The sequence below is a fragment of the Stigmatopora nigra genome, chromosome 22 (genome assembly GCF_051989575.1).
Source record: "Stigmatopora nigra isolate UIUO_SnigA chromosome 22, RoL_Snig_1.1, whole genome shotgun sequence".
Lineage (NCBI taxonomy): Eukaryota > Metazoa > Chordata > Actinopteri > Syngnathiformes > Syngnathidae > Stigmatopora > Stigmatopora nigra.
In genome coordinates this window covers 6,970,570-6,986,309 of record NC_135529.1, presented here as the reverse complement: position 1 = coordinate 6,986,309, position 15,740 = coordinate 6,970,570, and the positions used below count along the sequence as shown (strand labels likewise).

General features: G+C 36.9%; 2 protein-coding genes across 2 annotated transcripts; one reads left to right on the top strand and one right to left on the bottom strand.

Moving 5' to 3' along the window:
- Positions 1-375: 375 nt before the first annotated feature.
- LOC144215940 (adenylate kinase isoenzyme 6-like) lies at positions 376-1,964 on the bottom strand. Its single transcript, XM_077745169.1, has 6 exons — positions 1,888-1,964; positions 1,671-1,747; positions 1,190-1,282; positions 1,057-1,115; positions 724-869; positions 376-651 (listed from the first exon to the last, which is right to left on the bottom strand). Exons 2-6 carry the CDS (start codon positions 1,705-1,707, stop codon positions 462-464), a joined length of 525 nt encoding a protein of 174 aa, XP_077601295.1. The 5' UTR covers positions 1,708-1,747; positions 1,888-1,964; the 3' UTR covers positions 376-461.
- LOC144215945 (cell cycle checkpoint protein RAD17-like) lies at positions 1,927-11,683 on the top strand. Its single transcript, XM_077745175.1, has 26 exons — positions 1,927-2,196; positions 2,267-2,346; positions 2,487-2,714; positions 2,954-3,028; positions 3,318-3,456; positions 3,658-3,794; positions 3,944-3,996; positions 4,193-4,318; positions 4,395-4,464; positions 4,540-4,651; positions 4,748-4,936; positions 5,169-5,266; positions 5,355-5,501; positions 5,664-5,792; positions 5,959-6,079; positions 7,850-8,122; positions 8,342-8,403; positions 8,471-8,557; positions 8,680-8,757; positions 8,899-8,984; positions 9,064-9,146; positions 9,234-9,316; positions 9,397-9,501; positions 9,662-9,812; positions 10,001-10,119; positions 10,477-11,683. The coding sequence occupies exons 2-26, from the start codon at positions 2,305-2,307 to the stop codon at positions 10,699-10,701; spliced, it is 3,018 nt and encodes a 1,005-aa protein (XP_077601301.1). The 5' UTR covers positions 1,927-2,196; positions 2,267-2,304; the 3' UTR covers positions 10,702-11,683.
- The last annotated feature ends 4,057 nt before the right edge of the window (positions 11,684-15,740 follow it).

Below are 15,740 nucleotides of genomic sequence, written 5' to 3'. Positions count from 1 at the left end.
TTCTTGATCATAAAATCGGCCTTAAAATTAAACAGTGGTGGTTTTAACAGAAAATTGTGAAACCTAAAAACAACAACACAGGATTTTTATCTGTACAAAACAGTTTAATGTTAAAAATTTCCTTTCAAGTGGTTGGATCACAAATCCAAAACCATACCTGTCTAGCTAGCTCAATAATTGTGTGCTTCACTTAAAGAAGCTTATTTATTGGAATAAAAATGTGCCCTTTGGCCTTTTGCAATTGTGGCCATGATTTCTCCATCATTTGTTTTGTTTTGTTGTTGTTTCGCTGCTGAGCTCTGTCTGCTGTTTTCCAATGTTTTTGCCCCACAAATGATGAATATGTATATTTTTTTAAATACATAATGAACAACATTCATGATTATAGTATTTATGAAATGGGGACAAATGACCCCCCTCCCTCAAACATACAATATTTTATCTGCTAGCCAGTCGCCAGTCTAATTGTGGTCTTTAATCCACTTCTCAGTCCACTGTGCTATCTGTTCCAAGTTGTTCTCCATGTCCTCGGGACTGTTGCTTGGCAGCTGGTGAACAAGCTCCTCCTTGTAGGCCTCCATTGCCTCCTCATAGATGGTCTGAAATATTTCACATTGCAGATTGTCCTGCAGCTTCTTTCCTGTATAGCCCCTGTCAAGTAATTCAATGATCAGACAGTTAGATGTGACAGTGAATCTTCCAAGAGAGACAAGTAAAGAGTACCTGTTTTCTAGTCGCGCGTAGAGCTGTGTATTGTCTGTTCGGAGAACAAAGACAATTTGAAACCATCGTTCAGGGAAGAGGTCACAGCCATGGTAGTCAACAATAACACCTCCCTGTGACATCTTCTCTTCTAACTCATCTATAACCTGTAGGCCCACATAATTGGAACATTTAAAAAATTATTTTAGACATACTGCTGATACCAAGATATATGTCAAGATATTCGAGGATGATCTCAATCTAAATCTCATAAGAGTGGAGGGTATGTATCATTCATTAAAAAATGTTTTGTTGAGCTGGTGTAAGTTGGAAAATAATTGAAGGATAACATACTCTGTCTTCATCCAAAATGGGGCACTGGTACACTTCATCATACCCGTCGTAAAGATCTCCTGGGGAGAAGTAATGCATCTTGTCAATGGAGGCATAATTCACTGATATGGCCTATCCGTGGAATCTTTTTTACCTTCCTGTGCTAGATCTCCTATGTTAACGTAGGTGAGCCCAGTCCGCTGAGCCAACTCCTTCCCAAGAGTTGTTTTTCCAACACCAGGAGTTCCTGTTGTACAGAAAGGATAGTATTTTTAAAAGGCCCAAACAATTTTAGAGAAAGACAAAATTCCCCATTTTCTGGGATGTTTTACATTGGATTCTACTAAGTTTTCTTGGAACAAGTTTTAGTATAGTTAAACTATTGACAGGATGCAGTAATGCTTGCAAACATGAAAGAGGAATAAAATCAAACTGTGAGGTTATGTGTTGTTATTTTTTTTTCAACATAAATTTGCCGGCTAAATTGGTGTTTTAAGTATAATAAATCCCACCAACTGACAAAATAACCACACATTTGCACGTGGGTGATTACGTAACTACTGTTGCAGTATTTCTCTTTAAATATTCTTAAATCCGATACAAACTAAATCACACTAAGGAAAGTCTTTCAATACCTGTTAAGAGGATGTTTGGTTGTCTTCTCGATTTCATGGCTTACGACGACCCAACACGTGTATTTTTTTACAGCAATCTGAAAAATAGAACATAATACATGCTACCGTCATTTGGTTATTTTCTTAAATATTTATGTTGACTATTAAAAAGAAAAATCAACTAAAGAGAAGTCACAAATAAGTAGCATTATTATGGTTTTGTCTCGGATTTATTTACCTCTACGATTCGCACATAGACACACTGCCGTAAAGTGTCGTATCAACACACTTTACGTTAAACATCATGCAATTTACGACATTCTGCGTCCGCCGCATTAAACGAAGGCACGATAAGTTAATATGCTTAATTTTCTTTGTGACTGTTTATTTTGCAAATGCATGCGATGTGATCAAAAGTAGTTCAATTTGGCACGTTTATTTTGTATTTATGTTTAACCAGAGAAATAGGTTATTAGCTCACAGCGTCCCGATGTCAAGTTAGTAGTCCATTCCACTTCACTACCTTGCTGTGTATAAAAGAGCCTAGGTAAATACATGAATTAGTATTTTTTAAATGTCCATGCTCAACCATCATATACTTTTTTTCTGTTATGCAGGACTCGGTAGACTCAATGTGGAGTGTTATAAACTGAATATGAAAAAGACGTCCCTGGAAGATAACGTTGCTTCAAGCAGTGTGAGTTGAAAAAGTCATCAATTCCTGGTAGTTTATGTAGCTAATGTGTGTTGCTTTTGTTACCAATACATCTTCTGAACGTGTCAAACCTTTTCAAGTGTTGCAATAAAAAGTGAATTGCAATGTGATCTTTTCCGCAGACGAAATGTTGGGTAGATCCATCTTTCAGCGATTTTAAGAGAGAGCACTTAAATGCCTCTAGAAAGAAAAGGAGTAAAATTTCGGGGTCTCAAAATGAATCGGTGAGACAACGGAAGAAGAAAGGGCAAACTGGCAGTGTCGACCCTTGTGCCAACTACCCACAAAAGCACTTCAGCCTCGGGGAACAGGATGAACCTTGGGTGGACAGACACATGCCATGTGCAAAGGTCAGTGTTTTCAGCCGACCTTGCATATTCTTCACCTCTCATTTTTTTCCTCCTAATCTAACATTTTCTTATGGTCTTTACCTTTTCTCCGCATTTTCAAATGTTCCCTGCTAATGTCTGTTTCCATTGAAAGCACTGAAACAGGATAATTCACTGCCATTCCTCCCAGATGTAATGGGCATCTTTTACTGTCAATGGCAGCCAATGAGTTCAAGTTTAATCTTGAGTTTTTTGTGCAGGTTGATTTAGCGGTTCACAAGAAGAAGATAGAAGAAGTAGAGAATTGGCTGAGACTTCATACAGATGCATCACAGGTATGGCTGGAAATTTTCATTCTCAAGTTCCGAGTGAGGTACCATCCTTTATTACATGAGCCTAATTATATAAACATGTATTAGGAGTACATTCACAAGCCAATAAATGAGAATTAACTTTTTAAATTTGTATTATTATTATTATTTTTTTTCATGTTGTTTCAGTTCCTAAGCATCGTCATGACATGAATCTTTAAGTTAAAAGTTTTTCATATTTTGAATGACTACCTAAGGGATGCTGTAAAGGATGTCTCTATTTTATGTACTTGTATTCTTCTGTTCTTCATAGGGAGGACTACTTCTGTTAACAGGCCCTTCTGGGTGCGGAAAGACTGCTACAGTACAGGTTTTATCCCGGGAGCTGGGTCTTAGAATTCAGGAGTGGACCAACCCACCTTACCTATACACGTACACCAACACTGATTATGGTGAGTATATTAGACGTGAGGTCGTTATTTTACAATTGCTTGTCTGAGATTTAGCCAAAATATACTGGCAAAAGTATTCTCATATTTGTCTTATTTTGTATTTAAGATGAGCTTTGTTTTTTTTGTGTCAAATAAATTCTGATAAAAGCTTATCAATCAATACCCTTCCTTATTTGCTTCTCTGTGTGTGTTTTGTGTTAGACAGGAGAACAACTGGTGAAAATACTACCTCACAATCAGTCCAATTTCAGGAATTTCTTCTGAGAGCCAACAAGTACAACTGCCTAAAGATGGTGGGTGATAAAACACAGACAGGAATGAAGCTAATATTGGTTGAGGTGGGTGCAGAAATGATCCTGATTTTCCTGTTTTATAATTTTGCCCTTGATGACTTATATTGTTAAACCATCTCTCACCAATTGTACAATACATACTGTATAACTACTAGCAGTGCCATGGATCAGCGTTGATTTGTATTTTTCATCAGGAATTCCCAAACCAGTTTTACCGGAAGCCTAGTGAGCTGCATGATATTCTTAGGTGAGTCAGAAACTTAAATTTCCATTTAGAAAAATAACAAACAAGATCACTGGTTCGAGGACCACATTGTCATTGGAAACATTGATCGCCCAATTTAGATTTAATTGAGATAACTGATTCAAGTAAGATTTTTTCTGTGTGCTAAATATACGTAGTATATGTTTGGGTCATCATCATGTTTTGACGTTTGTTTCAGGATTTTTGGGAAGACCAGTCGCTGCCCACTAGTGTTCATTGTGTCCAATAGCGTAAATGGAGACAGCAGCTCAAGATTGCTTTTTCCCAAGGAAATCCTGGAGGAACTGGATATCACTACCATCAGGTAAGTTTAAATACATCTTGAAGACTATCAGGAATGAAGTATTGAATATTTTTTATTCTTGCCATTCTGTTTCCAGTTTTAATCCAGTGGCTCCAACTACTATGATGAAGGTTCTGACTCGTATTCTAACCCATGAAAATGAAAAGGTGACCCACCACTGGTGCTGATTTGAATCTACTTTGTTTTCATATATTTTCTGACAACTGTTTAACTTTACGCAGAGTGCTGGAAGGGCCATTGTCCCAAATCCTACTATATTGGAGATGGTGTGTTCTGGAAGTGCAGGAGACATTCGCAGTGCTGTCAATAATCTGCAATTTGCCTCTGTTCCAGGTCTGTTATTGATAAATACAAATACTGTAACCGGTAAAGCCAATGTTTCATTCTTACTGATTCACGTCATAGCACTGTTTGATTTTTTTTTTTCAGACGATTCAAAGGAAAGGGAAAGGTTGAGAGGGAATGATAGTTTGAAATTACAGGTTAAGGCTGCTTGCAAAGCAACATCACGGAAAAAATCAAAGTCAACAAAGGGCAAAGAAGAAGAGCAAACCATGGGAATGAAGGATACTTGTCTGTTCCTGTTCAGAGCATTGGGAAAAATACTCCATTGTAAAAGTGAGTCTTACTGATTCTATTTCAGCCTTCGTTATGACATTATGCCCAACACAAATAAGAAATTCTCTATGTTGCAAGACACAGTTAATGGTAATACAAATAAAGTAGTATCATTGCTAATGAAGATTAAATATTTTGAAATCCCTGTTTTCTCATTTTACTTATGTTTAGCACAATGTCCATTGGATTTAACATCTGTAATTGGGAAATCATTCATGTTGTTTAAATTTAGGAGGCAGTCCTGAAGATATTAAAACAGGTGAAAGTGGACCTGGGCTACCATCACACCTTTCTCAACATCACAGAGAAGCCTTACAGGTGGACCCTGAGGTACACACTGTTTGAAATATACAGGAATATGCCATAAGGAAGCTCTTTATGAACACTGAAGTCATCTCTTCTTTCTCATGTGCCACAGTGGGTTATCGAACATTCGTACGTGTCTGGAGAGTTCTTCAATCTGTTCCTTCACCAGAATTACCTGGATTTCTTCTCAGAGATGGATGATATCGATAAAGCCAGCGAGTATATGTCTGACGCTGATATCTTCACTTCTAACTGGGTGGTTAGTCTGTGCATAGATTTAAAAAAAATGACAATAATAAATTTAAAGTTTAATACAAATTAAATTTTAAAAAAACAATCTTAAACAGCCAGTTTACACATGTAATGAAAAGAATGAAGTAAACTCTTCTAAGCTTTATTGTTGCTTTTGATTTGTCTTCAGAGTAGCAAAACCATGGGCCAATATGCATCCTCTGTGGCCACCAGAGGGCTTCTTTATGCCAACACTCAACAAGTAGCTGTTGGTTTCAGACCACTTCACAAACCTAACTGGTTTATGGTCAGCAAGAAGGTGGGATATTTGTGATCATATGCTTTTTTTTCCATTATGAAAATGTTACATGGCAAATTTATTGATCATTTCATTACAAGTGGCCTTTTTCCCTCCCATGGCTGCTTGTCAAAATACACTTTCCTCTAACAATCCATCCTAATTAGACTCTCGCTATTCTTGTTAGCATCGGGAAAACTGCCTGGCTGCTCGGTGCCTCTTTCGCCGCTTCTGCTTGAATGGATTCAGCCTTCAGACTGAGTTGCTGCCGTATCTTGCCAAACTGGCCAACCCCTTTAGGAACCAAGGTAACAAAAGCAGTTACTTATTTTACATCTAGAAATGATCTATTTTGATGTATAGCACTGGAAAAAAACTATTTTTGTTGTTTTATTTCCTGTGCTTCAGACTCCAGAATTTTTCTGCCATGTTGCAAATCAATACTCACACAGGAAATAGTATATATAGATGTTCAACCCTTTTGAACTTTTAAAATGGATTGTATGTTTATCACAATAAAGTCAAGAATTGAGTTAACTAATCTTGACTGTTTCTTTGAGGGATTGTCTATAATTGTTCTTACATTTTTGCTTACTTTTCAATGTGCAAGCGACATATCGAGTCATTTACCTTTTTTCTTTTTTTTTTTTCTTCAGCTGAGATAACATTCATCCAAGATGTGGGTCACATGTCATTGAAGAGGATCCCTGTAAGGTACAGTTTCCATTCTGGTAGTCCTGTTGTATCCAAATAATCACTTTCATGTATTCATTATGCTTTTTGAGGGATTGCCAATTTTCTTCTTGCAGCTGAGTTGGCCCACATAGTAAACAAAAATAAAATAAAATTAATAATGATCAAAAAAAGGATCCGAAAGAATGTAAAATGCATTTTGTTACTTTAAAAAAAAAATCACTTTATCGTGTAATTTTAGGTTAAAACTGGAGCCCTTGACAGACCAAGAAGCCCAGCTGAAAATTGATTGTGAGGTTGATATAAAGAATGTACTAGAAGAGGAAAGTCAAACATCCAGTCAAACAAACCAGCCAACAACTGGTGTTGAGGAATTGGAGGAGGACATCTTGATTGAAGAATACGATAGTGGCTAACGCAAATAATACAAATCCACACTGGTCGTAATGTGAATTTTTTTTTCAACTGTTCAAAGAATTGAAGGCTATTATTCCGACACACCTGATTGCAGTTCATGTTATTTCATAATTGGACTCAGTTACAAGGATTCCCCATTTGCACATTAGAGTATTAAAGAGACTTGCCTTTTTTCATACAGCCAGTTGAAATGTTCTCAGTATGTTACAAGTTCAGGTAAAGTCATGTTTTTCATGTTTCATCATAATACTACTGTAGCGACGGCTTTCATTTAGCGTGTCGTAAGCTGTTGAACAAGCATTTTTGCTTAAGTTATATGTATATTGGAATAAAAACATATGTGAAAACAAGGTTTTGACAAGTGTGAGAGTGATCTCTGCTGTAATGTACCCGTTTTTTCTTCTTTCTTTGTCTCTCTATCTCCTCGTAACACACCACACACACCCCTTATTTCAATATTTGCTCATCAAGCTGGAACTTTTAAATAAACATTCAAATATTCCCTCTGCCCAACAATGATCTAAACTTTTAGTCAAACATTTGCCGTAGATACTGTAGTTCACTATTTGCCCAGAGTTGTCACGGCCATGTTGAAAGTGAAGTTGTCGAGTGGGGAAGCGATGCTTGTGGTGAGACTTTGTGTCCGTTGAAGTGGGGGGCCTCCAACTCTACTTTTTTTTGACAACAGGAATTGTTATCTTTTGATATTGAGGCTCAATAATACGCAGTGGAGTCTTTTATACATTTTTTTTTATTCAACATTACAGGTAAGTTAAATTTATATCATAAAATGTATTGAATCTTAACATGTTGTCAAGGGCTACCTGAACTAATAGTTTGGGAAGGTCTGCATGTACGTTTTTGTATCATCGGGAAGGCAGAGGATTAGTTAGATTGATTTAAAAAAAAAAACTTTGTGATGTAATCAACCAGAGTTTACATTTTAATTTATTTTGCCCGTAATTCAGATTCTGACCTGATGCTGATGCAAGAGGTCCACAAGGCCAACAGCCTTGATGATGACCTGGCAGCTGGAGACTTGGGTGATGGCATGATAGTCAGAACAACATCCAATTCTATTAGGAAAAAGAGGCAAAGCTCTTCTGGACCTCAAGGGCTCATTTTACCCGATACAGATTTGTACAGACAAAGTCAAACAAGGGAAGCAGCTTGCATACCAAGAATGATGACTGAAGGCTGGGAAAGAAGTTCCAGTTGGAAGACATCACTCATGGGTAATCGTAATTATAGCTACAATTTACACCACTTTAATATATGAGGATTTAAAAAACCCAGAAGGAACATATAATAGGAGTGAATATTTTCCATAGTTGTTGTATTTTGATACATCTATTTCTCTCTAGATATTCATGTATATATGTGTTGATTTTGTTGCTTTATGTGAGAGAATGGCATGATGCAAAATTTTTAATACAAGATAGTACTTTTTAATCATCTAGCTGGCTCCTTTGCTGACATGTCCAAAGAGGATTTAAGAGACAAAATACTGGAATCTGTTGAGGTGAGAAACAAACATCACTGAGAAATTCACATATATTTTGTGATTAGTGACCCCATGTATTTAACAGGTCATTGATATGTTAAGATGTGAGTTGGAAGTTGCCCATCGTTACTTAGAAGGCAAATTCGAAGCTTTAAAGATCCTACAGGGAAAGGTACTACACCTCACAAATTGATAATCTTTGTCTTTTTCAACTTTAAACTGCAGGTTAGGCAAATGTGAAGACTCTTGACACCACTAAACTTTATACCAAAGACACTTTGTTTTTCTATTCAGGCCATCCTCGAAAAAGCTACGAGTCACACGAAAAGCCTCCTGCAGAAAAGTGAAGAGAAGGCCAAAGCTTTGGAGAAGGTTCTTTCTCTTTTCTATAATGCAACTCAAACAAGGGTTGGCTTTATTTGTCTTGTAGACCTTGAGATAACTTTTATTGCTTTCATTTAAGTGAGGCACATACGTTTTAATGGATATATATATATGCAATTTCTTCCCAAGGAAGTGAATAGCTTGCAGTGGGAGCTCAGTTTCAACCAACTCAAGATGAAGACATCTGAACAGTTATGGGAGCAGAAATACAACAGGTCAGATTAATGCCTCTCCATGCTATACAGTAATTACTGTACAATCTCCTGATTTAACTGTCATTGTGGTTCGAGTTAGAGTCATTACTGAAAAGAAGACTCATGCACAGAGACTAAAAGACAGACGAAAAGAACCACAGTACCTCCCTATAGGAAATTCAGGTCATTCTTTTAGGACATACTTTTAAGCAGTTTCCAAAAATAATTAGGTTTAATAGTGTGTGATTGTATGCAATGGTGTGTGTTTAGTGTTAAACCAACAATGTGTGGAGAGGATTCATGAAAAAAAGGATTCTCAACAAAGTCCGGAGAGAGATACAAGTGTCCCAGAGGTAAGGAAACAACACGCAAACACATGTACAGAAATATATGAATACTACTTAATGTGTTATTCATATCATATTTTTTGCAGTGTATAGCTTTTAATACTTGCAAGTGTAATGGTTTTCAAGAAGCATGTGCATGTAACCAGATGGCTGCTGCTATCAAAAATGAAGTTATGCATCTGCAAGAGGAGGTAAATTACACCTTTTGACACATCAGTTTTGCTGACATTACGTTTTAGTGTTCATCGAATAAACTTGAAAAGTACAAGAAAAAGTTTAAATTGCAAAAGAGAAAAATCCTGGAAATACGTATCACAATCATGAAGTGATGTGTGTGTTTGAATGTCACAGTTGGAGTTTCAGCGCTCAAAAAGAAAAGAGGCTTTGATGGTTGCAGATGCTTTTCGCGTTGCCTTTGAGCAGCAGCTAAGAAAACGCAGTGAACACTTTATGCTTTTGGCAGAAGCCAACGTACCAAAATCAAATCATTGCAAACCTGAAGGCAAGTGCATTGGAACTACTGTGAACTATATATATTCATACACACTTTCTTGTAATTTCCGGGTGGTGTTTGTGTAGTCCTGTCAAAGCATTTGTCATACTTGGAAAAAAATAACTACCAAAAAACAATTCAGAAGCATGTGTCATCAAATGATTCATCAGATGTTCTCAAAGTGCTTTTCCTTGCAGGTTCTAATCGGTGTCATTTAATCAGTATAAACCAGAAGTTAAGAGGATTACTTCATTCAAACATAGAAGTCAAGATGCCTGATGATCTCCTCGATGCACTTTATAAATTGCTTGACCTGGTTAGTATCAATTTCAAATTGTGTTATTAGTGTTTTTTTTATGCTGAAATTCATCAGATTTGGGGAAAAAAATTGCAAAGAGTTAAGGGTTTCAATTCTAATTTGTTTGTAAGCCAAAAAAGGACAACATCATCTATGCTTCAGCTTATAACCAGAGAAACATCCTTTTTACTATTTCCTATAATATTAAATCATATATCCACTTCTTTATCAGGAATGTAACTTTGCCCAATGTAGTTTTTATTAAGGAGGAAAGTTAACTGTATGTATAATTTAGTGTTTCTTCAGGAAAAAATACTTTTTTTTCTGACCAGGTCACTTATTCATTTGAAATTAAAACAATGTTTCTTGGTGTAGCTCAATGACAAGGATGAGGCTCTTGCCCACCAAAGGAAAGTGAGCATCATGTTAGCTCACAAAGCCGAGGAGATGCAAAAAAAGTTGCATTCCCAACGCCAATCACCAGAACCTGTCACATCTTTAAAGAAACCACAGCTCACAACGTGGAACCAGAAGCCACATCAGCAAACTAATGCTTCTACAGAATCCCTCTTCCAACCTCCTCCACTGTCCATCATCTGAGTTGACATCTAAAAGTGATGTCAGATGCCAACCTCAGGTAAAACAATATATCTGAAAAGTGAACACTTTTTGGGATGTGGAATAGGCCATTTGAGTGAATGGGCGTAGTTGACACTCCATTAATACTATTCCAAAGAAAGTCGAAAGCAGGGGGCAGTGCAGTACCATAGAAATTTTCCAAGACTGAAAGTCAACGTTTAGAACGACGACAATTTGCAATGAAAATGAAAAACATTTTATTTTCATTTTTATCAAAACAGTCATACAATTATTAATACTATAATACAACACAAGCTATTTTTCATTGCTTTGTAAACACCTTGATGTTCCCTTTTCCAATGTTCCTGAGACAATAGATTGTTTGAATTTGATTATTTATTAAATACTAAATTGCTTATTATAAGCATTCCAATTTCTAATCCCTACACCAAACAAACGTGTTGATTCCTCAGTTTGATCCCGGATTTAATGCATTCAAATCCACAACCTTAAAGTCAACACGCCTCACAGAAAATGCATTATGGCCAACTCCAAATATAATTTTATGTCTTCATTGAGTTACAGACCACAAACCATTACAGAGTAATACATATCATTTCATGTATTTGAAGTATCTGTTATATTTGAAATGTGTGTATCCTCCTTTATCACACTGTTTACTTTAGTCTACATTCTAGGAACTTGTAAATGGTAATTAGAGATCAGTTCTTGTATTCCTGATGGTACTACAGAAGCCATTTAAATAGTTGTATTCATTGAAATTCTGCCCCAAAGTTGCTACGAGTCAAGGGCGGCAATCTATGTTCTATTTCGGTTTTTGAATTACAAATGTCCAGTCATCCATCCATTTTCTTCCATTCTACATCTATCTGCTCCATTAGCTTTAACTAATGGCAGCATTTTTCACAAATAGGACATCCCATGGCCTAACCAACAAAGCATTTAAGATTGACGTTGTGGGAGTTGGATTGAAAACATGTCAGGAGATATTTAACCGAAAAAAATAAAAACCATAACACCATGAAATATCAATTGATTATCACAGAAAGCTCATCTGTGTTGCATTTAAAGCTGCCACGTATTATGACTTTTTTGTTTAAGTAAATGTGATTAATGAAAAACAACTTCAGATGTACAGTATTAAGCACTCTGAACCTGTGATGAATAAATATTGAATATATTGACATTTCATTTTACTTCATTACAAATTATGATATGATGATGCACAGGGTAACTTTCTCTCCTTATTAAAATGATGATATTTTATTACGACATTTATTGTGACAAAATAAAATGTTCAGTGACAGCAAAATAATTGCCATGCCACAGTATAAGCCTGACCTGGCTTCAGAGAGGCCTAAAAAAGGTCAGACAAGCCACACAATTGCCAAAGGCTACAAGCTGAAGGGGGCTCAGAAAAGGGATTGACCTTGTCCCGTATAAATGACAAAACCCTACAATTGTAGTGCTTTAGACACTTGATTATTTAGTGTCAGAAATCCGCTGCGTGGGCCTCTTATGTGCAGTTGGCAGCCATTAGAAGTCCTGAGAGATAACCAATATTGTTCCATATCAACGACATAAAATAACATGTTGAGATATGAGAAGTTCCCTAATGGAGTATCTCACTATCACGCTTGATGTCAAACACACACACACACACAAAAGACAAATCTCTGCCTATCTATTGTTGTGCTGTATTTTTGGGGGGTTGAAGCGAGGTCATCCTTTTTTGCTTGATACACCGCTGCCCGGCTCATCGGGTCACTCACCCGCAACCCCTCAAGAGCCAGCTAACACGAACAAAGGAGCATCATAGCATGGAAAAGGCCCCTGTTTTTTGGGCCGCCTGTGCCCTACAGGCATTTTATTTGGGACAGCCAGAGCTTTTAGGATTCTTATGTGCACGATGGAACATATTGGCGCTCCCTCGGACCCCCGTGCCTATCGATTGGCGCTTTAGCTGCATGGCCGAGCTCTGATCAAAGCCGCTCCATCGTATTGACAGGACTGGCGTGATTAATTAAAAAGAAAATAGTTTTTAGTACGGCTGGCTGCTTTTAGCTCTGATGTGGAGAGTGGCAGTGGCAGCGGCACAGGAGGGGAGGGACAAGTACACAAATACGCAAACATCACTCGCGTGTTGAGGGGGTGGATGAAAAAACTGGAAGCCACAATACACTGCTGAGTTTTGACAGATTCTTGCTCCAGGGCTCTTGAATTTACGAGCCATTACTACTGCCGGCCTGAAATCTAGTTGGTGCATTATGTTCCATGTCTTCCTCGATTAGTGGAGCAGTGACTGACATCTATTGAATAAAGCAGCATTCTATGACACAGGGCAGCCCATAACGCCTGCGTGACAGGCTAAGAACGGGGGGGGGGGGGGTGTCTGAGTTCTGTTTTATTTTTTTCCACAGTGGCGCTTATACATCTTATTTTTCTTGTGCTTTCAGTTCTATTCACATGTGCAATGATGGGTGGACAATGCTGGAGCTTTTGAGCCCTTGCAGCAACCATCATGGTTCTTATTATGATCCAGCTGGTCTGTTTCCAACATGTTTAGAACAAAATCCCCTCAATATTAAGGAATGGAATGAAATTAAAATGACTGAAGTTATGATCAAACTTGGAAAAAAATCGATAAAATGATTGATAAAAGGCAGAGCAATTTTAATATCATTTTGTATAAAATACCAAAAATTGACAAGTGAACAAGGTCTGTAACCAGGATTCAATAACTGGAATCATTATTGCTGAGGTCTTAACAAACGAACATTAAATTTTACATTGCCAAGGCATAATTAAATGTTTCCTTTTTTAATGGTCACTGTATATATGTGTACGTGTGTGTGTCAGCCAACCTTTGAGAAAAACACTGGAACAAAATAATGCAACAAAAAAGAACTTTCAGTGAACATCCCCAGCATTGTAACTTTTGTAAAAATATTCAACAAAGTGACAGATCACGGATCTTCCCTAGAAAATCTGCTTTTATATACCTTAAGCCTAAATAGCTTGTAAATGCGATGATAGATGTTAATCAGGAAATGCGGTCTACTGTCTACTAGTTTACACACTTTGGCTGTGAAGTCAATATATTGATTTAAGTGGATATGCATGCATGCATGCATGACAAAAAGCTGACAAATAATCTGGGAGGCCTTGATGTTCCATTAAATGATCGATTCACTCTGTTTAGGGCAGCGGCTGCTGAGGGACCAAAGAAAGGTCAGTGTTTGTTAGTTCATTGATGGAGTGATTAATAAATCAATAAAGGCTAGGGAAAAGTTCAGTAAATCAAACCATTCAGGAGAGACTTAGTCAAGCTAAACAAGAGAGAATTTGTACTGCTACTTTCACTGCTTTCCATCAATGCTGAAATTTGTGCCTCTGAGGCTGCTTTGGAGTCAACGTTATGCTTCTTACTGTTTCTAATATTATCACTGCAACCACTATTTTGTTGACATATCATTACAGTGAAAATGAATTCTGGTGAGCTAAATATTAATAATATTTTTATAGAATAACAGAGCAATTGAGGAAAAAAATATAACATGACTAGAGGCCAGAAGGAGGCGGTAGCACACTAGCCTTTTTGCATGTTAGTTAGTTCCTAATCTGTATATACACAGCGCTCCTAATTAGGCTGTCATGTTACAGCAAATTCTATGCAGCACAGTAACATATTGTACTTTGTACAGAACATTTATCAGCATAAATTAATGAATAAATAAACAACAAATAAATAAAATAAATAATGTGTAATCCCAATAAATTTGTTTTACATTATTCGAAAGATTTCTCTTTCTCAATCGACTGTAGCATCTTTTTATGGGTTGTTTTTTAATCCACTCTGTCTAATCAGAGGTTTATTTATTTATTTAGTCTAAGTTAGGGTGTCTCATTTGACCAATATTGAGAGGCCTTCCTATCAGATTGTATAACGAAAACACTAAATGATATTTTTTAGCTGTCCTCCTTCAACAGAGACCATACAATTGAATGAAAAAAAAGGATTATTTATAATTCAACAAGTACCAGTAGATCTGTAAACCACCTGCTCAAAAATACATCTCATTGGACAAACTAGCTATTGTATACAGATGTCAGTAGTCCAGGAGGTCATGATAGAGGTGTCCAGCGATATATTTAAAAGACTGTTACGACAAGTGAGTCCAGCTTGTTCTAAAAAGACTGACCACACTTCAGCGAGCAGGTGGCTCGCTGAAGCGGAAAGTCTGATGATAAAAGAACATGAAAAAAAAGCCATTGCATCCTGCATTCAGATAATGCAACTATAGTGCTACTAGTACTTAGTTGAAAGGGCCTTCAGTACTTCACAATGTGTGTTCTACACTGGAAATCTATCCTGATTTATACATCGCCTCTATAAAAACAATATTTAATTGTTTTGGCTGTCGAATGCAAGAATCAGTTTAATAAATTACAAACTACTGAGTGTTTCACGCTTATTGCAAAACAAACCAAAATAGGCGTCAAATATCCGTATTGTTTTGCATTAAGTCACCACTAGTTGAAATGAAGGTGTTTTGAGAAGGCTGTTCCATTGCCAAAAAGGTGGCAAATTTGGCATTCTCTTCCTGTGTTTATAATTATTGTTGGTAGAAATTATTGTACTGGGTACTTAGCCTTAAATTAATAAGCATATGATTTGTATTTTTAGGTCATTTTTCATTGAAAATTTTGAGTGAAAGATGAATGAATGACATGGCCGTCAAGGTCAAACTGTCTGAGTGAATTGTCCAGTGAATGAATATGATTATTGATCTTCCGCATGGCTTGTGCTTGGAACCCACGCTGTGCTCTTTATTGTGAACAATAATCAAAAGGCTGTTGCTGCTCAACCACACTGATTCCTAAAGTTAATATATTCTCCAAATTTGAAAGAATTGCTGGTGATGCAGTACAGAGCAATTGAACAGCTGCAGAGAAGAGAAGTCAGACAGGCTGAATACAGGTTTCCACTAGATGGGTAGTTAATAGAAGCAGATGATTTCTCGAGAACAGGATGTGTA